Here is a 14,167-nt window from a genome sequence, read left to right on the forward strand (position 1 = left end):
TCCCAGTGCCACCATGGGCAAGACATGAGGAGGGCGATCTGAGGCTCCAGGGGTGTTGGAAATCAGAACTGCTTTCCGGGGGAGCCAGCTCTGTGTGCCGGGCGCTCTTTTGTGGCTTCTTGCAGTGTGCTGGGGCTCCTGCCTGGGCCACAGAGCAGCTCGCTCGTGCTCTGCCTGCTGTGCTACAGCCTGCCAGCCCTGCCCATGTCGGGGAGCACAGGCTCCTGCTTCCTGATTCCCCTTTATTTTATACAATAGCAAATGGTCTTTTAAAGATGAACCGCGTAGGTCCAGACTGAAATTCTCAGCAGGTTGCTCATGTTACCTGATCCCATGGCTCGCCCAGGTGGAACAAGGTCACGCCATTACCTGCAGCAGGGAAAGAGAAAGAGAGCTTCCTCCTCCTCAGGGTGGTTCAGATTCAGTCACAGCATCTCCATGTAATCCCAGAGAAGGACTTGTCAGCCATCTCCAAAAGAGGTCTGTGTGTATACGTTTTGTATTTATTTATTGAGTAAAAATATTCCTCTCTAGCCACATGGGCTCTGTGCTCAGATTTTTTGGGCACAAATCACCATGAATGTGGGTTGGATGGTTTCCCCTTACAGGAGATGTTCTAGTTTGGGTCAGCAAAGTAGTCTTTGATTTTTGGGGTGTTTTAACCATGCTCACTCGGCAGTGCTGAGAGCAAGGGTGTGGATTCGGGGCTGTGCCTTCCCTGTGCATAGGGACCCAAGAGAAGAACGAGGTGGGGCAGAATCTAGTTCTGAGTTCAACTTCATGATCTGGCCTTCACCTGGGGAAATTTGGGATTATTAGACTCCAGTGCAACTAAAATTATATTTAATGCGTGTTTAATGTGAGTGCTATCAGCTGAATGCAAGGCAAGAGGCTTAGAGTAAATCTGAGTCTTCACCGCTAATAGGTTTAGGGCAATCAGCCTGCTGACTTCTGCAAATCACATCCATCAGAGAAAACACCAAGGTCATTCCTAGCGTGGCATTTACCTGAACTGATAGATTACGGCTCAACTCACCGAGCACAAGGCGTTGTCGCTGTGTCTCTTTAGGAAGGAGTTTTAACACTGCGAAGCTGTCTGAGTTCGTAACATTTCTGATGACCCCTTCCATCTTTAAGTGCTTGCTAAATTCTTTCACCCAAGGCACGGGACCCTGTTTTAGGCCTTGCATCTTGATTAAAAAATTCTTAACCCGAGATTTGGATGGAAGAAAAACAGAAAAAATGATGTAAAACTGTTCCTATTTTAGTCGGAGTTTCCAGTGTTTGACTTTTTCTAAAAATGCTGTCCCCTTTGATGTTACTTGCTTTTTTTATCGTTACTTTTTTAATAATAAAAAGGGCAAATAAACATGTTTCCTTGAATTTTGACAAATTAAAGGGATTAGATTTCCCTGTAAATTCTGTATTGGACAACTGATGAGCAGCATTGATTGAATCAATGAACAAAACACAGGTTGTGTTTATCGAACTGTTTTGCATCCCTGCTCTCCCTGAGTGTTATATCTAAACTTAAGGAAATAATGGAAATTATTTACTGGAGTTATCTTGGAGAAAATGCTGCTCCCTGTGGCTGCTGTTCTCGTTTCGGCACTTTTTGGGTACGTACAGTCTTAAATAAAGACTCGCTGTTGTCCCGACTCAGCACAGCACTTAAATATCTGCTTAAATGTACTGAAGAAGGAAACCTCTCCCTATTCAGCAGAACACTGGAGCATATGTCAAGTTTTAAGCACATCAATCAGTTGTAGGTTCTTGTCTGAGTACAGGCTGATCTGGGTAGCTGTGTCCTCTGGGTCCCTTTGTGCAGGGGAAATGAACTCGTGTCATCTTAGCACGAGCCACAGCAGGTCCGGTGCCGGAGGATGAGCCTGCATAGCCGAGGCCACGTGTTTTGTCCACGTGAAGCTAGACTGCTCCTTAGAAATGGATGCTGGATTTCATCCTTTTTCTTACCTGAGAGAAAAGATAAAGACACAGTTGCTCAGGAAACTGAAGGGTAAGAAATGATAGTCTGTAGAAAAAATTTTGGAGGGTGAGTTGGGGAGTTGGCAAGTGCCAAAGTCAGCAAGAAGCAGCAGCATGTGGGAGAGGTCACTGCCTTTCTCTGGAGCCAGCAGATCGCTGGGAGGAGGCAGGAACATTTCGTGGTCCATCTCTGATGCTGAAGCAAACAATTGGCTGTTTCCCTTTATCACCATGGGACGGTGACCTAAAGAACCAAATGTCCTCTGAATGTTTTTTTTCCTTCCTGCTCTTCTCTCAAAGCAGCGCACCGGTGTGGTGCCAACTATTCTGGCCATCCTAAAACCCAAAATTAAACAGAAATGCTCACTGTGCCAGCAGGGGGGCCATGGCCATAACAATTACTTTGTTCCATCTCACTCCCTGCTTAGTTCTCACTAGCCTGGATGTTGCTGCCCCGTAACGTTTGGTTCCACTCCTCAGGCTCCTGGTGTAACAGCCCCTCCTCTACCAGCCGAGATGCGGCAGCTTGCCTGTGTGACGGCCAGCTGGCTGAAAAGGCTCAGAGGTGAATTTTTTTATCCTCTGTTTCACTGACTTCATTCCCTAAAGCATTTTGCTGGGGGACTTGAAACAATTGCTGCTGTTTTTTGTACTTTTTCATAAGAGTAAATAAGAATGACTGCATAAGGCTGAAGGGCAGCCTCGTCTGGAGCAAAAGGGGATGAGGACAGGCAAAAATGGAAGACATTTCTGCTAGAAAAAGAAGGCAAGTCATTAGCAAATAGTCCTCAGACAGGTACACATCATCCTGCCTCCAGATGTCAGATGGGGATACAAGGCCTAGGCTTCTGCAGGATGCAGCTAATGAAAGGAAACCCCAGTTTTCTTTCAAGCATGGACACGATGGGCCAGAAAGCTGCAGCCCATTCTCTTGTGTACTGCTTCCTTCAAAGAAAGCATATCCATATGGAGCATCCCCTTATCAGCTCACTGACAGCCCAGATTAGGCCGTGGCAGACGAGCACTTTGGCTCTGGATGCCAGCAACAGGTAGTTACAATCTGAAATAAAACTTCTCAAATTTGCCGCTCCTCACAGTTCCCTGGAGGCTGGCAGCTTCACATGTGGTGTCCTGCTTCCAACTCCTGTGCTAATTTTCCTGGACCGTTTTTTAGCTTGTATGGTGCTAAGAGAGCCTTTATCTCTGCGCTTTTCTTAAATCAATGCCTCGAAATGATGGAAATTAGATTTTCAAAAGGATCTCAGTCAGGACAAGGCAGCTGTCAAGCTGCTTCTGGAAATCCTGTTAAGCATCTGTCTTCATTGCAGGTGAAAAGCAAAAACCCCTGACTTCCAATTACACCTGAGCCCTCGCTGACTAGGGCTTCTGAAACCCTGCCCTCAAGGCAGCTCTGAAAACAGAGTAAAGGATTTTAGGTTATTTAGGTGAGGATTGCTTGGTTGGGGGCTGCTTCTGGATGTCTTTTTTTGGAAGGAAGTTACTCTGGGAGATTTTGCTTTGATTGATCTGTTTGTGTTTGGATTTTTCTGTTTAGATTCCCAAAAGACACTTGGAACATCTGATAATTCTTTATCAACACCGTTTCAGCCTCGTGTGTGTGTTAGTTTTGTTCTTCTCTTTTTGTGCGAGCCCCAGTCAATAGCCAAGCCTACAAGCAGCGCTTGGGCTGGGTCATGAGCCTGGTGTTTAAATGAGAAGTGGCTGTGGCTGCACGCAATGACAGCAATGCACGGGCTTGTGTTCTTGGCAGCAAACTGTCTCGAGGTTTGCTTGGGTTTGTTTCATGTTTGGGATTTTGCTGCTTGTTGTTAGTCAGTGTTATTTTGGGTACTTTTTAGATCTGCTATTTGCTCGCTTGAGCGAGACAGAAGAGCACAAATAGCTCATGGCTGTGTGCTCGCTGATGTCTCAGGGCGTAAGAAATAAGAGCAGAGCAGGAAAGAAGGTTGGAATTCAGATCGTAAACTACAGAGGGCAAAACAAGACCTAAAGATCTTTCGCGTGTTTCCTGTCAAAGTTTTTACTTGGCTCTTTCTTATTGTTGAAGACTTGCCTCGGTGAAAGAGCTCTGATATGAGGGAGCAGCCAACTTGCTGTACGTCATGTACCACCATTTATTATTTCCTACACATCAGGACAGCTGCCAGAACATCATTTTAGTTGCTCGCATATGCTGGTCATACCAGAGCCCTGCTTGAGAGAAGAGCACCTCCATTAGACTGTTTTTTTATACAAACTTGGAGAATAAAACAATCTAGTAAAAAATAATGTATACGTATGTGTTTTAAAACGCTGTTAAACTGATTGGAAATGTCTGGAGGCTAGTTAGGTTTGATTTTGCTGTAAATTTATCTTATTACAGCAATTATTATCACTGCACAAAGCAGGTTTCTTTCTGTATTAATTTCGTTAAAAATGCTGTCGGTTCATTAATTCCGAGCTGATCTTTAATTATGCAAATGTTTGTAGGGGTCATATCTGGTCATAAATCTATTGGCTGCTGGAATAGAGCTTTGAAACGCAGGGTTTTCTGTATATTTTTTGTTTCCAGAGAAAATAATTGCTTTTGAATGTATGTTATTTTCACTCCATTCAGTAATGCTCAAAATAGTCACTGGATGCCATAAGACTGTTATCTAAATCAGGGTGGCATGATTTGGCACACAGCAAAGCTTGTGTTCTGCAGGATAACCTAGTGAGAGAGGAGGTAAAATAAGCCCAGGTATAGCAATTAGCACTGACTTTATACATCTTGTTGTCCTAAAGAAAATAAGGAAGAAAATAATGCTGGGAAATGGCAAGGAAAAAAATAAAGGAGGGAGGTAATAATGCACCTGAGGTTTTTGTGATTTATTTTTTTTTTTTCTAAATCCAGTGAGGGGTAAATCTGTGAAGGATTTCACAGTGTGGCATTAGCAGGTAACAGGAGCAGATGCTGAAGACCCTGATGTTGCCAAGAGGTGCTGCAGTCCCTTGACCTGTGCTGAGAGGGACCTGGAAAACCCCCTCGTGAAGGTGGCTGACGTGAGGATATGCCTGGCACTGCCAGATGCCTCCGGCCTCCTTTAGGAAGCCATCCCAGCTGGGGCACGGCTGAGCCCTAGCAGCATCCTCCTGTGTGTGGAGCCAGCTGGGCAGTGCGGGCTGATGAACCAAAAAAAGGAGAATTGCACTTGAATAAATCAGCAAAGTTCGGAGCTGGCTGGGTTTATTGGGGTGTTTCTGAGTAGACATAAGGTTGTGGGCAGAGCAGCTGGCAAGGACAACTGCAACCACAGCATTAAAGCTCTTCCTAATTGCTGTGGAAGACAAAGGAAGGTGGATCTCTGCAGGAGAGAATTAGGCTTGGGTTTGTGATGGGAGGAAGGAGGAAAAGAGAACTGGGAGATCTGGAAAGTGGCTGAAGTGCAACGGGTATAGCAAGTAGGTGACTACGGCAGTGAGTATTGGAGACCGTCCCTAACTCCCTGGTCTCAAGATGTGAACGTGGTTGGTGCGTACTCTAGTCATCGTGCTTCACGGGATAAGGGGAGGGATGGAGGTAGAGCAAAAAGGGTGGAAGGCAGAATGGAAACTGAAAGGAAGAAGCTATGAAATGAGGGCCAGAGGAAATGGTGAGAAGAGGGATAGTGAAGTTATGAAAGTGGGTCAGGCAGAAAGGAGAGAGCAGAGAGTTGAATGAACCTAGCAGAAACCAAGGGATAGAAGCAGAAAGAAGCAAAGTGAGAAATGAAAAGGAGACAGCGCAGCACCAGCCCTTGCATCTGATGGTGTGGTTGGTCGAGTGCCTTGTTTTTATTGTATTACTCAATCTTATGAATGAGACTACAATTGCGTTTCAGGGGTTGTAAGTTTAGATGGTACGTGTGGATGCCCTATTAGGGTGTGGAAAATGGCTCTGAATCGTGGAAAGTGGGCTGCTTTGTGAGTCCTGATCTATCGGAGCATCCAAATACAGGATTTGAATCTGAATTGGGGCAGTCTCATTGCCTGGTTTCCGGAGTCAACAGCTTCCCTTATTTAACACCAAACTTTTCAACATCAGTATTCATTGCTCACCACGTCAGTCCAGGACAAGTGGCCGAGCAGCAATTTTTCAATCAGCCAGGTGATGCTGAACCACGGCACGCACATCCCACGAGCTGCCTTGCAACGCTCAGCGCGTCGCAGGGAGTTTGTATCTGCAGCATCCGTCAGGTTTGACCCTGGCGCAGACAAGGTGGGAGATCTCGGCATGAGGAGAAATTACCTGCTGCCGGAATAGGGAATTGATGAAGTCGTTTTTTGAACCAGTGTGATACTGTTGGCTCAGAAGTAGTGACTGCAGGCACCCGTGACTCCTTACCTAAACCTTCGATTGACTGAAACCTTTTAAGCACAACCTTGTGAACGTAACAAAGATAAAAACAACCCGCCTCATTCAGGGAGCACCTGGCACGGGATGCTTGGCGGAGAGCTGGGGCTCAGCCTCAGGATTTGGGTCTCAGACTGCCAGAGTGGCCTCGAGCAGGCAGTGTTTGTCGCTGTCACCACCCTGCAGTCCCTGGCCGCAGCTCAGCACAGCGCTCGGTGGCAGCCAACTTTGCTGAGCCCAGCACCAGGGGGGCTCCTCCATGTGCTGCTGGGCTCTGCCCCGTGCTGAGCATCAGGGAGGGGTGAGGAGGATGGTTTTGCAAGGGGCTCGGAGAAAATTGACGTCCTCTGCAAGCTATAGATAGAAGCTGCCACACACACAGGCTGTTTTTCATGAGTCAAGGTCTACGGTGCTCCTGGCACTTGTTTCGTGGATAAATTGCAGGCGTCAGCTCTGTGTCCCATATCTTCTTATCCAGGGTGTCCTTCCAAAGGAAAAGGAAGAGTGCTCCTTGCTTTGTGGTTGTATACCATCCAGCCTGGCTTACCAGAGGAGTTTAAATCACTCTGCTGCTCTTTGGCTGGTTTCTAGCATTTGTAAAAGACATTGGAGCACTAACGAGTCAGATTCGATCCTGCAGGCAGCCAAAGGGTGCCGTTACTGAGTTACTCAGCGGAGACCTCACTGCTCTCTGCAACTGCCTGGAAGGAAGGGGTGGGGAGCTGGGGGGTGGCCTCTGCTCACAGGTAACCAGTGATAGGACTAGGGAACGGCCTCAAGTTGTGCCAGGGGAGGTTTAGGTTGGAAATCGGGAGAAATTTATTCTCAGGAGGAGTGGAAGCATTGGGACGGGTTGCCCAGGGAGGTGGTGGAGTCACCATCCCTGGGGGTGTTCAAGGAAAGGTTGGACCTGGTGCTTGGGGACATGGGTTAGTGGTGACATTGGTGGTAGGGGGATGGTTGGAGCAGGTGATCTTGGAGGTGAGCGCCCTGCCTGTGTAAGCAGCCCTGCACTGGGAGCACATGCAGTGCAGGCACCAAGCACAGCCCCGCAGCCTCCACCCCCAGTGATTCATTAGGAAATGGGTTTGTATGGCCACGCTGAACTCCTGGCACCACAGGGACTGGTTGGGGACCACTTTCACACATCTGTGAGTCCCCAGGGATGTGAGCAAACAGCAGCTTTTCCCCAGCAAAGAGCCAAACCCTTCATGTTTTTTTTTCCCTGTGAATCCATCAAGAGATTCACATTACCATGACAGAAGTCTGGCCCTCTGCTTTTGGGAATGGTGTAGCCCTCCTCCAGTCACTATATAATTTGGACAATCAGGCTGAAATTGAGTGAGGAGGCTGTGAGAGGATGTTACCACTCTCTTCTGTTTCTCTTATTGTTTCTTTCAATTTCTTAGAGAAGTGCCAATGGTTTGGGGCTTTGATTGATTAGAAGCCTCCCACTATGGTACAAGGAGATGCTAAAGCATTGATCAAGCTTGTTGTGAGTGGAGCTGTATCTGGCACAAAAACACAAAAGAATTGGAAAAAAAAATGAATGTTTCAAGCTGTAGCAAAAAAATCACAAAAAGCAAAGGATTCACAAATGACTTTGATGGCCGTCAGATGGGTAATTTGCTCTGGGAGCAAAACCTGATGTGCTGGAAGAACAGAGCAGCAGCAGAACATCAGGGAACATGGACTGTGCGGGGCACCCCTGAACGGATGCTGGCAAATAAACCAAGAAATACACTCTCTTGTTCAAAGTGAAAAAGAAAAAATAATCAGTATTTTTCATGAGTCAAAAAAAAAAAATCCCTGAAAAATTGCTTTGGCATAAGCCAGATCTTATGGTCTGTGAACAGCTTTTGTTTTGTGTGCTGGTCAGTCATCTAGCCTTGGCGTTTGGGTTGTTAAAGGATTGAAGAACTTTTAGGTATTTTAAGCTTCATTTATTTGATGCTTGGAGCATGACTTTTTTAAGGGAGCCTGTGCTGCAGTATTTGTCATTCTCTTTCAAGGCATGTCAGGCCCGCAGTAAGCACATTCAGAACCGTGCCAGGCTAATTTATTTTGCAGACCCTTTCTCCACCCTCAGCCAGGACTCGTACCCCCAGCATTCAGCTCTTTTGCTTGAATAATTGCGTTTCTGTGGATTCTCCTTCTCGGAAGAAAAAAGAGATATTAAAATGTACGATAGAGTTCACGCGGATTTATTGTGAAAACAGTCGCATGAAAACTGTACAATAAGATTTAGCAATAAATGTCATTCCTATTGCCAGCGGTTGTGTCTTATCAGCTGGGTTTGCAACAAGCCTGCCTGATTGACGGAGTAAGGAAAAAAGGTAAAGAGAGACTGCTGCTGGGACCGGAGGCTTTCCTTCCCAAGGTGACCCCAGCGATGCAGTAGGCGCAGGGATGTCTGTGAGCGGCCTTTTCTAATTTCTCTCCTCGTGTCTTGAAACATTCTCTTAAACGTTAATTCATTAGAAATCTCTCTAATCATTTTCTCCGTTTCTCAGCAAATTATTTTACTAAGTGAAGTTGCAGGTGAAACAGGAACAGGTTTAAGCAGAAACCATTTATAAATTGAAAACTTTCAGGCTAGTATTCATTCTAGGAACTTTGATGTGATTAATTAAATGATGCTAGGGGAAATTTTCTTTAATTAGAAATTAGTAGTGGGAACATTTAGTGTTGTGTGGAATATGGACTGGGTCCTGCTGTCACAGAGGAGTGGGAGAGTTAGAGAGCAGGGGCTGCCTCGGTGAGCTAGAGAGGAGCGGGACGTCCCCATCAGCTCGGGGAGCAGAAGGGTGGTGTGCCAGAGTTTGGGCTTGGATGGGACCTGGGGGTGTCACCAAGCCCCAGGCCTTTTCCACCCCAAGACAGATCAGCCCAAGCCAGGCGTGCGTCGTTGTGCTACGGCGAGAGGAGGGGGCTGTTCCTGCAGTGCCACCGCTGTCACCTCCGTCTGATCAGCGGTGGGTTCACAGGTGAGGTGGACTGGGGGGCTTTTCAGTCCTGGGCTCAGAGCTGGAAATATGAATCTCTTCTAACTGAAGGTTGCCCTTGGCCATGTTAGTTTATGCTGGTGTTTTTCCCTGGCAGCAGAGCGGGGACACAGGCTGTCCCGGTACAGGGACCGGGTTCATTTACTACAGGAGCTGCATGCCGTAGCTGTTCTCTAAGTTCTTCCTATTTGTACAGAAAACTTTATTTCTTCAGAACAGTTACATTACCTCAGGATATTTACTCTGCGAGTATAGAAATTTTAGCTTCACCTTATTTTCATTACCTCAGGGGGTAATTATTTATTTTTATTTAAAGTAAAAATGTGCTGGCTCGAGGAACAGCACACCCTGCAATATATTTTGCCCGTAACACTTAATGCCCAGCACGATGTGCCAAGGAAAGGGCATATTCTGTCAAGGCTGCTGGGCCCCATCTAGCCATTTTTCTTTTTCACATTGCTGCGATTGTCTTTTTCCATTAAAATCAAACGTGGACCGAGCAGCGACATGCCAGGAATCGCTAAGTGGTATTTAAATCGACGTCTGTCGTGCCTCTGAGGCGAGCAGCACAGAAGACCTCGCAGCTGGCATTCGGCGTGTTGGGAAGACGTGAGATGGATGCAGCCACAGGGCCCGAATCTCCCCATCACCCGTGGTGGGCACGCAGCACCTCGCAGGGTGCTCCCATCACAGCGTGGTTTGTGGGACACCCGCGAGTCGGACTCTTCACCAGCTGATGAGGCTGGAAACTTTCCTGTGACACTGGTCAGTGTTGGAGGATATGGAGATGGCTGTGAATACCCACTTGGCCTCGTGGTCTGGACATTTGAGCTCGTTGTGTGAATCTGTGAGCGTCAGCACGTGTACGGTGGCCAGCTGTGGTGCCGGGGTTCGTGGTGAATGCGGGGATAATGAAAGGTTCTGCGACACGGCTTCAGGATAAACACTCTGATTTCCTTTCCATTTCTGTCTCTTGCTATTTGAGAGACACAGACTCAAGTACGGTCTTTAAACATTTTCTGGCTGTATCCTAATGTTTGAAAAGGACTTGTAATTTTGGCTCTTGGAAACAATTTAAAGGCGTCTGATTTTCAGTGGCTGGGAATGCTGCGCTTCCTGCATAATCAGACTCTTTTGACATGTCTTAAATTGGGCATGGAGAGAATGGATAGGCAAGTACAAGTAGTTGACTTAGCACAGCTCTGGGGAGGTTAGGCAAAGGCGCTTAAACACCCAGCTCTGATATGCTCTGAGCGTGCACACAGCCAGTTATCACCTCTGGGCAGACAAGAGGTAAATGATTAAGGCACAATAAGTCAATCGTGTGAAACCATAAGGCCATGTTGAACCAAATGACAGGCTCCGAATGACTAGCCCTTCCTAAAAATTGTGTGCTTGTTGCTGAGTGTCAGAAGAGTCTCCTGCTGGTCCTGAATAATGCCGGCTGGAATAATAAAACATTGCTTCTAAATATTGCAACATGCTTTGCATGTTTGATCCAAGTCCTGGAGGAGTCAGCAGATGTCTCCAGTGACATGAAACGAAGCCTGGCCTCCCATGTAGCTCCTCTACAGCTGCTTTGTAAGCTTGACCACCTATGCTGGGTAAAAAAAAAACAAAGTGGGTGCAGCAGCTTATTTGCACACTAAGGGAGCGGGGATGGTTGTCCTGAATCTCCTGGCTTTTTTCTGTTTTTGTTTTGCGCAGACAGACACCCGTCTGTCCTGGCAGTCTAAGCACGGCAGTCTTTGACTACTCAGTACAACTAACGCCCCAGCCAACCAAAAAGCCGTGTATATGATGAATTCTTGGAGAGAATTGAATCTGATTATTTTCCAAGTTCTCTTTTCTTTCTTCTGGAGGTGTTTTTGAACAGCTGAAAGGGAGAAGTTCTTTCTTGTACTGCCTGAGCGATGCTTTGAAGTTCGGCCCTTCGCCAAAAGCCTGTTGACAGCAACACAAGTGTTGGAGCTCACTGGCATCACGTATTGCTTGGGGATCTTTAAAAGCTCTCTGAACAGCTTACCAAGACTTCATTAACATTTGATTTCTACCTAAGTGAGGATGAAATTATCACTGTGTCTTTTTTTTTTTTTTTTTTTTTTTTTTACAAGTGATTAGGCAGCAGTAAGTTTGGTGATTTACCTATCTACTAGGGCACACTCTTCTGTCTTGGAAGGCATCCCAGGAGTCTGACAAAGTAATCTTTTTTTTTTTTTTTTTTTAATAACCAATTTTATAACACCTTACATTGCCACCGTTTCCATACCCTCAAATCAATCGTGTAGCATCTTTGGGGGAAAAAAATGAAATGATGGATAATTTGAGTTTCCTTTAACAGCTGTTTTCCTCTAGATGCAAATCCGCATCACTGTTCTTCAGGTTTACAATGATTCACTTTTTTCCCCAGTTTTATGTGGGGAGGTGTATCAGGCATTAAGTTTTCTCTTAGTCATTCTCTTTATAGCAGCCGTGTCAATGTGTCTAACCCTCTCTTTTCTTGTTTTCCTCAGGCAACCCTCTGACTGTGGCCTGCAAAGCTTTCTTTGGATTCAGCGGAGAGTCAGGCCCCATGATCTACTGGATGAAAGGGGAAAAATTCATAGAAGAATTAGAAGGTCACATCAGAGAAGGCGAAATCAGGTATTTTTTGGAGTACTTAGTGTTAGAAATGTTGCATATCCCAAAAGCTTGTTTGTGGTTTGGTTTTGTTTTCAAAACGCATTTTTAATTGTAAGTGGAAACAATTTTCTGTCTAAAGGCAGATGAATGACTTGGAGCCAGGGCAGTGTGAGTTGCATCCTTCCAGTGAGTAAACTTTAAAGACAGTAGTTATCCATGTGCCTGAAAATCTGTCACCAGATTCCCCTGACAGTAGCTGAAACATCTCCTGAGTGTTCTGGGGGTCGATGTTAGTCCTGCATGGAAATGATGCTGTCCACTGCAGCTGGCCCTTCTGGCAGGCTTTGCAAGATGACATTCGTTTCAGCATTAGTATTAATCTCAGAGATGAATAGTCTCCTGTCAAAGTCACCCTACTTTTTCTCTCCTACTGAATGCGTTGTCTGCTCGTGATCCAGCTCTCTAGGACTTAACCAGGGCTTTCAGAGAGCAGCAGTTGTTCCTCCTTGTTTACCATTTAAGAGATGGGTGTCACTGTGTGCGAAGTCAGATACAAAGATTGTGCAGGGTTTGTTCCAGATGCTGGTTATCATTTACTGTATCAGTTGTAAAGAAAACAGGCGCTTGCATCCACATGAATGTGCATGGAGTTTGCGCGTAACAGTATCTTCTGATCTTCCCTGATGAATAATTACCTGATTAATAATTCTTTGAGCAAAAACTAAGCTATGATTATACACTGGACAAGGTGGTCCCAGCTCCTATAGACAGATGATGAGTATGGATCATAAAGAATACCAAGGTCTTTGTATCTTCCATCTCATGCTTTTTTCTCTTTTTTTTTTTTTTTTTTATCTGTTTTCTGAGTTGTTTCTTTCTTCTAACAGTGATTCTGGAGAGCAGGCAGAGAGATTCTGTTGCTTTATCTCCAGATCAATAATTTGAAGTTCACTCATTTGGCCACTGGTTATTAAGTTATACTAAAATAACTGACCTGGTATTGCACCTTAATTGTGTACAGATGGAATTTATCGTATATTATCAGAATGGCTTTAAGTGTAAAATCCTCTTTTGGGCTTCCGACCACAAAATACAGTTACATGAAACTTCTGCCATGGCACGTAATCAGCATTTAGCAGCACTGTGTCTTCTCTGGTATCTGAACAGAGTGGTTTTGGTTTTTGCTCTCCTTTCACGTCAGAAGTACAGCTTGAGGTTTGTATTTAAAGAGCCCTCTAGCTCCAGGGACGTTCCAAATTTTTCCTTGATGTGCATTTCTGTTAGTGAAGTCGAGTTTGAAAAAATTGCATTTGTACTTCATTGCCCCCATCTCATTCCACATTCGTGTTTCAAATTAATTTTGCAATGACTCCTTTTCTCTCTCTGTTAAGATGCTTTGACTCTGTTTACAGACCCCTCGCTATTCAGCTTCTCTTCAGCAAAGCTGCTTCTCATATGCCCAATCTCATGGACATCCCAGCCAGCATTCAAAGCATCTACCACAACCTACTGCATCGTTACCAGCAGTGCCACAGTCCATCCCTTTTCTCATTTCGAAGTAGCTATAGCAACTGCAGGAGTAACTTTTTGCAAATGACTTTTTCATAGTAGCAGCTCTTGTTTGTGCATCCCGCTGCAGCTCTGCTGCTGCGGGGAAACGAAGCGGCACCGACTGTTCCATCAGCGCCCTGAGCCTGCCCGCATCTCCCACCCAGTCGTATTTATTGATGGATTTCAAAAAATGTCATGTATGTTTCAAGTTTGATGAGCCATGGGAAGCTGGCTGGTTAGATGCTTTTCCCATCAGTGTGCTTGTACGTGACATTATCAGCACGTTGAGTTTTTAACGCTGAAAAACTACAAGTAGGTGGGGATTGCTACGAGCAGACCAAAATAAGCCATGGGTTGTTCCTTCAGCAAATATCTACCATTTTGCTTCCCTGTGTTAAATTAGTTCACACATTTAAAAGTAAAGCCCTGAATTTTTTTTGCTGTCCTTACCCTGGACACAACCATGGGGAGCACCCAGCCCTCACGTGCATGCTGGAGCACGCGTAATTACCAGGCAATTTTCCTGCTTTTATGAAAGCACTGAAATAAGGATGCATGTGACTTGAGCAATCCTATTAAAACCAAGCCCCCAGAACTGTTTGTTTTGGGCACAGGCTTCGCCGCAAGT

At 45.6% G+C, this 14,167-nt stretch overlaps 1 protein-coding gene across 1 annotated transcript in view; it reads left to right on the forward strand.

The window, feature by feature from the left end:
• IL1RAPL2 (interleukin 1 receptor accessory protein like 2) overlaps positions 1 to 14,167 on the forward strand; it is a gene marked incomplete at both ends in the record, with an annotated part of 317,482 nt that overhangs the window by 280,103 nt on the left and 23,212 nt on the right. The window contains one exon of the mRNA XM_084294337.1: positions 11,880 to 12,009. Within this exon, the coding sequence (XP_084150463.1) occupies positions 11,880 to 12,009 (130 nt within the window). The remainder of the gene's footprint in view (positions 1 to 11,879; positions 12,010 to 14,167) is intronic.

Source organism: Netta rufina, assembly GCF_964035555.1.
Source record: "Netta rufina genome assembly, chromosome: 12".
Lineage (NCBI taxonomy): Eukaryota > Metazoa > Chordata > Aves > Anseriformes > Anatidae > Netta > Netta rufina.